The following is a 12,089-nucleotide window of genomic DNA, read 5'->3' on the forward strand; positions in this document are numbered from 1 at the left end:
TGCAGAGATACAGAGACAGAGAGACAGCTGGGGAGAGTCAGAGACAGTACTGTAAAGCAGGGGCCCCCACAGTACCTGCCTCTCACAAGTCTGTAATGAGGACCGGGGGGCTGATATTTGAGAAATGCCTAGCTCTCCCTTGGCCACATGCCGAACAAGCAAGCTCACCACCATCTCAGAGCACGCAAGAGTCAGAGGTCTGAAGGGGGCTTTCAACCCCCTTCCCGGAGCCCAAGGAAGGGAAGGCTGTGGGAGCTTGCTGGAGGTCGCCCAGCTCCCCAGAGGCTGATCGGCCGCCCCAGTCCCAGAGATTGCTCTGACCCAGACATGCTCAGCTCATCCAAACCTGGAGGGCGTGCAGGCCATCCCTGAGCAGCGACTATGGCTGCTTTCCCAGGCCCCAGGACGAGGCTCCTGTTCAAACCTTTCTCTGCAATGGGGAGACCCTGCTTTCTTTACCACACCGTCACTCTTCTCCACCCTGAGCCTCCGGCCCTATCATTGCTCCCAATGGCAAGTGGGCGCATGGGGTTGAGTGGGGGGCTTGCCAGCGGCGTGCCTGGGCCTCCCTCCTCCCATAACTTGCTTCCTAGGCTTGGGGGGAAGAAATCACTTTGAAAACCAAGAGGGCAGGACCCAGGACCCAGCTGCTGCTAGTCCATCCCCTGGACCGGCCAGCGCCCCGGGGGTGCAGACTCTGCAGCACCTGCCCGGCCTCATCACCAAAGGCATTTTCCCTCGTATCTGCTCTTTGGGAGGAAACGCTTAACTGCCCCCACTTCATAGAGGGAGAAACTGAGCCTATACAGGGGCAGGAGGCAACATGCTCAATCTGTGTCTGAGACCCTCCTCGGGCCACCTCTCGTTAAAGGTGAGGGGCACCGCTAATAAATGGCCCAAAGATGTCAACGAGCCATTTTCTGAGAAGAGATTAGAGCTGTCTACAGCCATGTGAAGAAACGCTCTAAATCACTAGTGACTAGAGAAACGCAGATCCAGACAAGCCCGAGGGGCCGCCTCACACCTGCTGGACGATGTAGGGACACTGGGACACTAGTGCATTGTTGGTGGAGCTGTGCGCTGAATCCGGACCTGGGACCAGAGGCCTACAACACGTGCACATGCCCTTTGATGCAGGCATGGCGCTGCTGCAAACACGGGAGGAGCGTCCACGGCAGCTCTCTGTGGTGGATGAGAAGCAGGACTCGAGGGGACGTCCAGCAGCTGCGGGGTGGCCGGACAGGCTGTGGCGTGCGCATGGATGCGATGGACGCAGCAGAACCACTCACGGCCACAGCAGGCAGCGGCAGCTCTGGACTAGCGGCCTCCAGAGAAAGCACAGAGTCCTCGTTTGCTGTTGTTTCTTTATTGTGGGTTTATTCTTCTCCCACGACGTGACTGGTGTCAACATGCTCTTCAAAAGTAAAACACAAGGGAGGGCCCACAGCACAGTGACACTGATGAGTCCCATGGCCTCTGCCCTTCCCAGCATCCCAGCAGGGCAGTGCTCATCTGCCCAAGTGTGGGCCCCCCAAGCCAAGGTCCCAGCTGTCCGGGGCTGGGGGCGCCTTCAGAGATCAGTCCCACGAGCAGGCACAAAGTTGTCCTCTGCTATTAAATCCCAGACCTTCGGCAGGCTGGGATAAACTTTATTGCCCCTGATTTCATGGGGTTTTTAATATGACTTGTTGCAATCGTGGTGCTAACCAGAGGAAAACAATTCCCATGGGGCTGCCCTCGGCCATCAGGAGGGAGCCGCGGGAGGAGCTGCCTCCGCAGGGGCTGGGCCCGCCAGGGCGGCCCTCAGCAGGCCCTCCGTCTCGGGCGTCAGGGGTGCGTGGGAGAAGACGCAGTGGTCGCCCTGGTAGCACTTGGCGCCCGTGTGGAAGAACTTGCACGGGAACTCGTGGTGCAGGAAGCGGCAGTGGTCGCCTCTCGTACAGTAACCCTGCACATAGAACTTGCAGAGCTGCTGGAACTTGAGGCCGTCGGCCCCGTGGTCCAGCCGGCACTGCTCTCCGCGGACGCACCGTCCGGCCAGGAAGTACTTGCACACCCTGCGTGAGCCCAGGGCCATGGTGTTCTTCTGGATGAACTCCTCGCTCAGAGGGGCACGCTGCGGGGCAGTGGGAGGGTCTACCGGGCACCTGGGGGCTGGGGCCTTTGCCAGCCCCGCCCTCTTCCTCTTCTTGGCACGGCTGGCCTTCCCAGCCCCGGTGCTCCCAGCCCTGGAGCCCCACTGGGCCCCTTTCTTTGTGGGGGGTGGTGCTGGGGCCTCTTCAGGGGCCTCCCTCTCCCGTCTATACCGCTCGAGGAGCTGGGCAAAGTCCTCCTCCTGGGGCTGCTTCCCTTTGGCAGCAGGAGGCCCGGCCTCCTTGCCTCTCCTCTTGCTGTCCGGCCGAGAGCCGCTGCCTTGGCCACTGTGCTTCCTGGGCCCAGCTTCCCCCGGGCCAGGACTACAGGCTGCCCTGTCCGGGCCTGCTGTCCTGGGCCCCAGGCCAGGAGCGGGCCGGGGGGATAGCAAGGCTGGAGCCGTCCCTGGGAGCTGAGGTTCACAGGCCACACTCCCTGAGCCTGAGAGTGTCATACTGGGGGAAAGCATGGGGTTTGGGGGTTTGCAAAACAGGTCCCCAAAATCCCAGTGTGGGGAAGGCCCAGGGCCATTGGGACTGGCATCTGGGGGAGGAGGGTCTGAGGTCCGTTGGGGGCCCCAAGGCTCATGGGCCACATCCCCAAAGCTGGAGGGGCTAGGTGAAGGACCAGAGGCCAGCCCAGGGCCCGACTGTGGGCAGGTCAGCTTCGTGCATCCCTCCTGGTCGGAGACAAGCTGACCCCGAGTCAAGCTGGGGCCGAGCATGGGATTCGGGGGCTTGGAGAAGAGATCTTCGAAGGGCACCAGGCCAGCGGGGAGCAGCGTGGAAGACATGCTTCATGCAGCTCCGGGCCAGCTTTCCCTGAGATCGAAGCCACCGTCAGGCCTGCCCGCTGAGTCGGCTCGGAGTCCCCTCAGGGAGGTGGAGGCAAGCGCTGCCCTGGAAGAAAGCACCCACTAGGTCTGCAGCCACCTCCCAATGCTGCCCCCACATCCTGTTCACCTCCTTCTGAGACCGCCCCTCGATTAACTGACCCTGTCCTCTCCCGCCTCCTCAGAGGGGCATCTCCTGACTGCTCTGACGGGAGGGCAGGGCTGGGCCACGGACACAGTATTCCCCCTCTTGCCCTGCTGCCTCCACTCCCCCTTTTGTGCATGGGCCCCCCACTAGACTGTAAGCTCCATGAGGCCAGTGACTGTCTTCTGTACTGCTCTGTCCTCCCTGCACTTCCTGGCACACAGCAGGCTCATTATCGATGCTTGCAGTCTCAGGGAGGGACCCAGTCCAGGGGCAGTGGGAGGATTCAGAGGGCACGCCTGGCTTCCGTGGCATCACCCACTCTCAGAAGGGGAAGGGGCCCACAGAGCACACTGGGCTGCGGGACCACTCTGGTCTTTACAAGCATTTCCTTGAGCCAAGTCTCCACACTCCTAATTCTGCCTTCAGGGCCTTGCAGAATCCAAAGCCCCCAGTAAGCCACCTCTTCGTGGTAAGCAGACCCTGCCTCATCTACCAATGTCCCCAAGATGCCCCTTCCAAACACTCCACGAGACTCCAGGGCACTCACCTCTCCGGCATCCAGGCTGGGGGCTGCCCGAACCTCAGACCCTCTGCTCCTCGGGTGGCCCTGTCCTGAGGCCCCTCAACGGAGGTGCAGACTCAGCACTGTGTCCCCACCAGAGTGTGGTCACCTCCATGGAGACGCAGCTCTGGGGGGCCCTGCGGGCCAGAGTGTGGTCGAGGGTCAGCTACTGAAAAACAGATGAAGAGGAGTGACCTTCCTGCTCATGTCTGTGCCATGGCGGGGCGCTGGCAGACGGGCCTCACGAGGCTTCAGCTACGAAGCCAGCCCAGCAGCTCTCAAAGGGAACCCCCTTCAGGGGACTGTGGGGTCCAGATCTTCAAAACCACAGGACAACCTCTGCTCATTCTGAAATTATCGACAGAAGCCCCATGAGCCAAAGCTCAGGGTGTGGGGAGTCCTCAACAGTCTTTAAGAGTTAAAGCAGTAACTTTTCTAAGCTCCTCCGAGAATCCCGTCACTAAACTTTAAAAAGTGAATCTGAACAGATTTTGGAGGGACAGAATCCACTGGGAGATGGAGCATGGCAGGATCCAGCCCAGGAAAGCACCCACGTGGGTCTGGGCTGGGGGAGCCCCAGCCCGCAGACTCACCTACCCCAAGGGCGATTCGCACCAGTCTCACCAGCACCTCACCACAGGACCGGAGGATCCATAAGAGAAAGCACAGGACCCGCAGCAGAGACAGCAGCTTCTCCTGGAGCTATCAGCCCACAGCCTGGAACTTAAAAAATCACCTGCATGAATTTCCAGAAGCCAGGATGGCAAAGTAAACCCCAGCTGCTCCCACTGCCCCTCCCTGGCCAGAAAACCCAGAGATAAATGTCCCACCCAGAGTAAAATCCTGAGTCACAGAGAAAGGGTGTAACTGAGGCAGTAAGGAGTCTCAAGTGAAGGGCAGGAGGGGTCCCAACTAGCCCCACCTCACCTGCCCAGCAAGAGCTCCCAAAGCCCAGGGGGGTGGAACCAGCAAGTACTAACAATACAAGCCCAGGTGGACCTCAGCCCCACCAGAGGAACCTAGAGACACCAGCACTGCCGGCCACCACCTGCTGAGCCTGCCTCAGCTGCAGGCCAGGGGCACAGCGGCCAGACCGCCCCTCCCACACAGGTTACTCTGTGAGCCTCAGGGTAACTCAGGGGAAACACTGGGAGTCCTGGCCTTGGCCTCAGACAACACACCCAGAGGCTACAGCGCACAAAGTCAACAAGCAGGCAGGCCTTCAGCTCCCAGCCGGAGAAATTAGAAAACAGGAAATCACAATGGGAAGGAAGGAAGCTGAGAAGGGGAAGGGAAAGGCAAGAAAATCGATCCGAGCTTATTATAGCAAGTAAGAACAAATACAGAGGACAACATGGACTCAGTCCTCACACCTGAGACCACAGAAGGAAACAGGAACTGGCCTCAGGCCCAAAAAGCATTCTGGGAGGAGTTCAAGACTTTAAAAGGCAATTTAGGGAGGTAGAAGATAAATTTAAATCTACAGTGACCAAACAGGAAAAAAGTCTCACTGAAGAAAACAAATCCTTAAAAGGTAAAATTTCTGAACTGGGAGAGGAGGTTCAAAATCTAAATGGAGAAAATACCTCCCTACAAAAGGACCTTCAAAAACTAATCGAGGAAAATAATTCACTAAAAATTAGAATCAGTCAAATCAAAGCTCAGGCCTCGATGATGAACCAAGAATCAATCAACTAAAACATGAAGATTGAAAAATCAGAAGAAAGTGTAAAATATCTTACTGGAAAAATAACTGACCGGGAAAACAGATGCAGGAGAGATAACCTAAGATTATTGATCTAACGGAAAGCCATGATGAAAAAAGCAGCCTGGACAACATCCTCCAAGAGACTGTCAAAGAAAACTGTTCTGAAGTCCTAGAATCAGAAGGTAAAATAGTTATCGAAAGAATTCACCAGACTCCTCCTGAAAGAGATCTCAAATTGAAAACTCCAAGAAATATAATAGCCAAATTACAGAATTACAAGATTAAGGAGAAAATACTGCAAGCGGCCAAGAAGAAACAATTCAAATATTGTGGAACTACAGTCAGGATCACACAGGACCTAGCAGATTCTATATTAAAAGATCGGAGGAACCGGAATCTGATATTTTGTAAGGCAAAAGACTGTAACCAAGGATCAACGACCCAGCAAAGCTGAGCATAATCTCTCAGGCAGAGCTCACTGGAAAATCTGATCTCCAATTACAAGACTCAAGAAAGACAGAAAAAGGTAAACAAGGAAAACACACACACACACACACACACACACACACACACACGAACAAACTGTTCACATCCCTAGATGAAAAGCTGATGCCTGTCAGTACTGAAATTTATATGATTATCATGACCTTTAACAGGGATATACACAGAGAGGGTGTGGGTGCAAATGAACTAATCTGATGATGAAAAAAGGCCTGGGATGGTGATGGGATAAAGGGAAAGGATGAGGCAGAAAACGGTAAATTATGCCACACGAAGAGGCATAAGGACGCACTATAATAGGAAGGGGGGGGAGAGAGAGGGAGATGAACATCATGGGAGCATTGAGGGATCACAGCCAACTAAGTTTACGATTCTCACGTGAAAGGACACAAAAACTCATTATAATAGAGGGAAAGGAGGCAGGGAGAGGAGCACTGCATGACATTTACTCTCATTGGTTTGGGGTCAAAGAGGGAAGAACATACTCTGATAAGTATAAAAATCCTTTGTGCCCTATAGGCAGTAGGAGGGGTAAGGGGGGATGAGAAGGGGGGGGGGTCACAGAGAGGGAATACTGAGGGAGGTGGTGGTCAAAAGGAAAACCCGTAAGGAGGGGAAGGGAGAAGAAAGAGAAAAATACATAAACAGGGGAGGGAACAGGATGGAGGGAAAGAGACGGATAGAAATCATTACTGTGAATGGGATGAACTCTCCAATAAAATGGAGATTTTATGGATTAAAATGGATTGAAAAATTAGAAGAAATTCTAAAATATCTCAATGGAAAAATAACTGACCTGGAGAACAGATCTAGGAGAGATAACCTAAGATTATCGGTCTACTGGAAAGCCATGATGAAAAAAGCAGCCTGGACAACGTCTTCCAAGAGATCATCAAAGAAAACTGTCCTGAATGGATTAAAAACCATAATCCTACAAGATATGTCTACATCCTACAAAACCCTACAAAAATGTGTCTACAAGAAGCACATTTGAAACAGAGGGATACCCACAGGGTAAAGGTAAAAGGCTGGAGTAGAATATATTATGCTTCAGCTAAAGTAAAAAAAAAGCAGGGGTAGCAATCTTTACCTCAGATAAAGCAAAAGCAAAATTAGATCTAATTAAAAGAGATAAGGAAGGAAACTATATCCTGCTAAAAGGCACCATCGAGAATGAAGCCATATCATTACGTATCATATATGCACCAAGTGGGATAGTGTCCAAATTCCTAGAGGAGAAGGTAAGGGAATTAGAGGAAGAAATAGATAGCAAAACTATATTAGTGGGGGACCTTAATCTCCCCTTCTCTTAACTTGATAAATCTAACCTCAAAATAAACGAGAAAGACGTTAAGGAGGCAAACGTAATTTTAGAGAGGCTAGATATGATAGATCTCTGGAGAAAACTGAATGGGAATAAAAAGGAATATACCTTCTTCTCAGTGCTACATGGCACACACGCAAAAATCGACCATGTACTAGATCATAAAAACCTCACAATTCAGGGCAGAAAGGCAGAAATATTAAATGCATCATTATCAGATCATGATGCCATAAAAATCATATGCAATAAAGGCCATGGAAAGATAGACTAAAAACTAATTGGAAACTAAACAATTTAATCCTAAAGAATGAGTGGGTCAAAGAAGAAATTATACAAACAATCAATAACTTCATTCAAGACAATGATAATAATGAGACAACATACCAAAACTTGTGGGAAGCAGCAAAGGCAGTTCTTAGGGGAAGTTTTATATCTCTGAGGTCATACATGAATAAATTAGAGAAAAGGGTGGTCAACGAATTGGGCATGCAATTGAAAAAGCTAGAAAGAGAACAAATTGAAAATCCCCAATTAAATACTAAATTAGAAATACTGAAAACCAAAGGAGAGATTAATAAGATTGAAATTTAAAAAATTATTGAATTAATAAATAAAACTAAGAGCTGGTTTTATGAAAAAAAACAATAAAATTGACAGACCCTTAGTCAATATGATAAAAAAAAAAGGAAAAAGACCAAATAATGAGTATCAAAAATGAAAAGGGTGAACCTACCTCCAATGAAGAGGAAATTAAAACAATAATTAGGAATTATTTTGTCAAATTGTATGCACATAAATTTGGCAATCTTAGTGAAATGGATGAATATTTACAAAAATATTAGTTGCCCAAATTAACTGAAGAGGAAGTAAATCACTTAAATAATCCCAACTCAGAAAAAGAAATTAAACAAGCCAACAGTGAACTCCCTAAGAAAAAATCTCCAGGGCCAGATGGATTTACTAGTGATTTCTATCAAACATTTAAAGAACAATTGATTCCAATACTCTACAAAATATTTGGGAAAATTAGTGAAGAAGGTGTCCTACCAAATTCTTTTTAAGACACAAATATGGTACTGATACCTAAATCAGGGAAAGTTAAAATGGAGAAAATAAATTATAGACCAATTTCCCTCATAGATGAAAAAAAATTTAATAAAATAGTAGCAAAAAGACTACAGCAATTTATCACAAGAATAATATACATTGATCAGGTAGGATTTATTCCAGGAATGCAAGGATGATTTAATATTAGGTAAACCATCAGTATAATTGATCATATCAACAATAAAACTAGGAGAAATCACATGATTATCTCAATAGATGCAGAAAAGGCTTTTGACAAAATACAACATCCATTCCTATTAAAAACGCTAGAAAGTACAGGAACAAATGGAGCCTTCCTTAAAATAATAGGTAGCATCTATTGAAAGCCATCAGCAAGTATTATATGTATGGGGAGAAGCTAGAAGCATTTCCCATAAGATCAGGGGTGAAACAAGGGTGTCCACTATCACCCCTCTTATTCAATCTGGTACCAGAAATGTTACCAGTAGCAATTAGAGAAGAAAAAGAAATCAGAGGAATCAAATTAGGCAAAGAAAAGACCAAGCTATCACTCTTTGCAGATGACTTAGAGAATCCTAGAGAATCAAGTAAAAAATTGCTTGAGACAATAAATAAATTTGGCAGAGTTGTAGGATATAAAATAAACCCACATAAATCCTTGGTATTCCTATATATCTCTAATGAAATCCAAGAGCAAGAGACAAAAAGAGAAATCCCATTTAGCGTTACTGTAGACATTATAAAATATTTGGGAATCTACCTGCCAAAACAAACCCAGGACCTATATGAACACAACTACAAAACACTTTTCACATAAATAAAGTCAGAACTAACTAGTTGGAAAAAAACATCAATTGCTTGTGGCTGAGTCAAGCTAATATAATTAAAATTACAATTTTGCCTAAATTAAATTATATATTTAGTGCCATACCAATCAATTTACCAAAACACTACTTTATAGAACTAGAAAAAATAGTAACAAAATTCATCTGGAAGAACATAAGGTCCAGAATATCAAGGGTATTAATGAAAAGAAATGCTAGGGATGGTGGACTAGCTATACCAGATTTCAATCTGTATTATAAAGCAGCAGTCCTCAAAACTATTTGGTACTAGCTGAGGAATAGAGCAGTGGATCAATGGAATAGATGGGGTACATGAAACTCAGCAGTCAATGACTATAGTAATCTAGTGTTTGATAAACCCAAAGACCCCGGTTTGGGGATAAGAACTCACTATTTGACAAAAACTGCTGGGAAAACTAGAATACAGTATGGCAGAAACTGGGCATAGACCATTATCTAACACCATATACCAAAATCAAGTCTAAATGGGTGCATGGTCTAGGTATAAAGACTGATACTGTAAGTAAACTGGGAAAGCAAGGAATAAAATGAAAAATGTATAATTTTGATTACATGAAATTGAAAAGCTTCTATACAAAGCAAATGTAACCAAAATTAGGAGGGAAGTGGAAAATTGGGAAACAATTTTTACAACCTATGTCTCTGATAAAGGACTCACTTCTAAAATATACAGAGAATTGAGTCAAATCTATAAGAATATAAGTCATTCCCCAATTGATAAATGGTCAAAGGATATGAACAGGCAGTTTTCGGAGGAAGAAATTAAAGATATCTATAAGCATATGAAAAAATCCTCTAATTCACTATTGATTAGAGAAATGCAAATCATAACAACCCTGAGGTACCACATCTCACCAGTCAGATGGGCTAAGATGACAAAACAGGAAAATGACAAATGCTGGAGAGGATGTGGGCAAATTGGAACACTAATGCATTGCTGGTGGAGTTGTGAACTGATCCAGCCTTTCTGGAGAGCAATCTGGAATTATGCCCAAAGCACTATAAGCAATTTCATACCCTTTGACCCAGCAATACCACTTCTAGAGCTGTATCCCAAAGAGATCATAGAAGTGGGAGGAAGACCCATATGTACAAAAATATTTATATCACCTTTTTGTGGTGGCAAAGAACTGGAAGTTAAGGGGGGTGCCCATCAATTGGGTAATGGCTAAAGTAGTTGTGGTATATGCATGTTATGGAACACTATTGTGCTATAAGAAACGAGGAGCAGATGGACTCCATATTTACCTGGAGAGGCTTATACAAAGTGATGTTGAGTGAGAAGAGTAGAGCCAAGAGGAATTTGTACACAATTACAGACACAAGTATGCATGATACTTTGTTAGCCTGGACTCTTCTCAGCAATGCAGTGATATAAGTCAATCCCAAAAGACTCATGATGGAGAGAGATGTCTGCATCCAGAGAAAGAACCAGAAAGAACAGAGTGTGAATCCAGATTGAAGCAAACACTTGCTCTCTTTCTTTTTCTTGTTTGGTTTTGTTTCCTCTTTCCCATTTTTCATTCCATCTGATACAATTCGTCTTTATAACCTGACTAATGTCCAATGTGAAAGTATTTACAGATCCTATACTTGATTGTATGCCTCCACGGAGGTGGGGGCAGGGAGGGGGAGAAAATTTGAAACTCAAGGGATTGTGGAACTGAATCTTGCAAACTAAAAGTAAACAAACAAATTAATAAAGACCAAAAAAAAAAAGTTAAAGGGGTTCTGACACCAAATAGCTGGGAAGATGTTCAAGGCCTGTTCTTAACGGTAAGAGATCTGAGAGAGAACTTCCAATTTTCTCATTTAACAGATGGGTAAACTGAGGTCTACAGATGTGCTGGAAATGAATCCAGGCCCCTCAGCCCGCCCCAGCCTGCTGCCAGGCTGAGGGCAGGTTATCCAGCACAGGCCCCCACATCTGAGGGTGCTCTCCTCTTGGGGTGGAGAGGGAGAGTGAAGACTCTGGGGTCTTCTACCCAAGTCAAAGGAAAAACTGAGGAAGGGGGTCCACTTCTCTCTGTTGGAGATGTGGACCTGGGCCATGTCCACACAAGGGCCACAGAGGCCAGGAATTATCTACCTTCTCAGTCCCCTTCTCTGAACCTAACATCAGCTTCCCGAGCCCTACTGGACCCCAAAGGGGTCCATCCTGGAGGGGCGGCCAGGTAGCACAGCGAGTAAGAGCACCGGCTCCAGTATTGAGAAGACCTGGAGATCCCGGGCTCGGACACTTAGCACCCACCCAGAAACACCTGGCCATGTAACCTTGAGCAAGTTACTTAACCCCAATTGCTTAGGGGCGGCCAGGTGGCTCAGCGAGTAAGAGCACCGGCTCCAGTGTTGGGACGACCTGGAGATCCCGGGCTCAGACACTCAGCACCACACCCAGAAATAACTGGCCATGTAACCTTGAGCAAGTTACTTAACCCTGATTGCTTAATAAAAAAAAAAAAGGGGGGTCCATCCTGGAGTGAGCCCCTGAAGGCAGAATCAGCCTGGGAGAGTCAAGGACCTTCTCTCCCAAGTCTCAGACTTGAGACAGGGCTGGCTTGGAGTAGAGGGCAGGTGGGGACAGAGGACTGGAATGGACAGAGGGCTGGCCAGGGGCAGAGGGCTGGAATGGACAGTGGGTTGGAACAGAGAGAGGACTGAGTAGGGGCAGAGTGCTGGTGGGGGGCAGAATGCTGGAAGAGGGCTGGTCAGGGGAAGAAAGCTGGAACAAACAGAGGGCTGGCGGAGGCAGAGGGCTGGTGGGGTCAGAAAGTTGTAATGAACAGAGAGCTGGAATGGACAGATGACTGGCCAGGGACAAAGGGTTGGATGGGACAGAGGACTGGCCAGGGGCAGAAAGCTGGAACAAACAGAGAGCTGGAATGAACAGAGGGCTGGAATGGACAGATGACTGGTCAGAGACAGAGGGCTGGCCAGGGGCAGAGGG

The 12,089-nt window shown here is 48.1% G+C and overlaps 1 protein-coding gene across 13 annotated transcripts in view; it reads right to left on the bottom strand.

The window, feature by feature from the left end:
• Positions 1 to 1,350: 1,350 nt before the first annotated feature.
• The window catches only part of ZC3H8 (zinc finger CCCH-type containing 8), a 12,587-nt gene continuing 1,848 nt past the window's right edge, over positions 1,351 to 12,089 (bottom strand). For 2 of the 13 annotated variants that reach the window (XM_069102770.1, XM_069102767.1), the window contains exons 2-4: positions 4,300 to 4,398; positions 3,661 to 3,844; positions 1,351 to 3,032 (exon numbers count right to left, since the gene is read on the bottom strand). In XM_069102770.1, the coding sequence (XP_068958871.1) occupies positions 1,745 to 2,926 (1,182 nt within the window). In that variant the 5' untranslated portion in view covers positions 2,927 to 3,032; positions 3,661 to 3,844; positions 4,300 to 4,398 and the 3' untranslated portion in view covers positions 1,351 to 1,744. Of the gene's footprint in view, positions 3,033 to 3,660; positions 3,845 to 4,268; positions 4,399 to 7,592; positions 7,710 to 10,390; positions 10,556 to 12,089 lie in introns of all 13 variants that reach the window. The other 11 variants (XM_069102760.1, XM_069102757.1, XM_069102758.1 and 8 more) reach the window with 10 other exon arrangements.

The sequence above is a fragment of the Petaurus breviceps genome, unplaced genomic scaffold, assembly GCF_028583685.1.
Source record: "Petaurus breviceps papuanus isolate PSGF00001 unplaced genomic scaffold, PetGlider_PUasm1.0 555, whole genome shotgun sequence".
Lineage (NCBI taxonomy): Eukaryota > Metazoa > Chordata > Mammalia > Diprotodontia > Petauridae > Petaurus > Petaurus breviceps.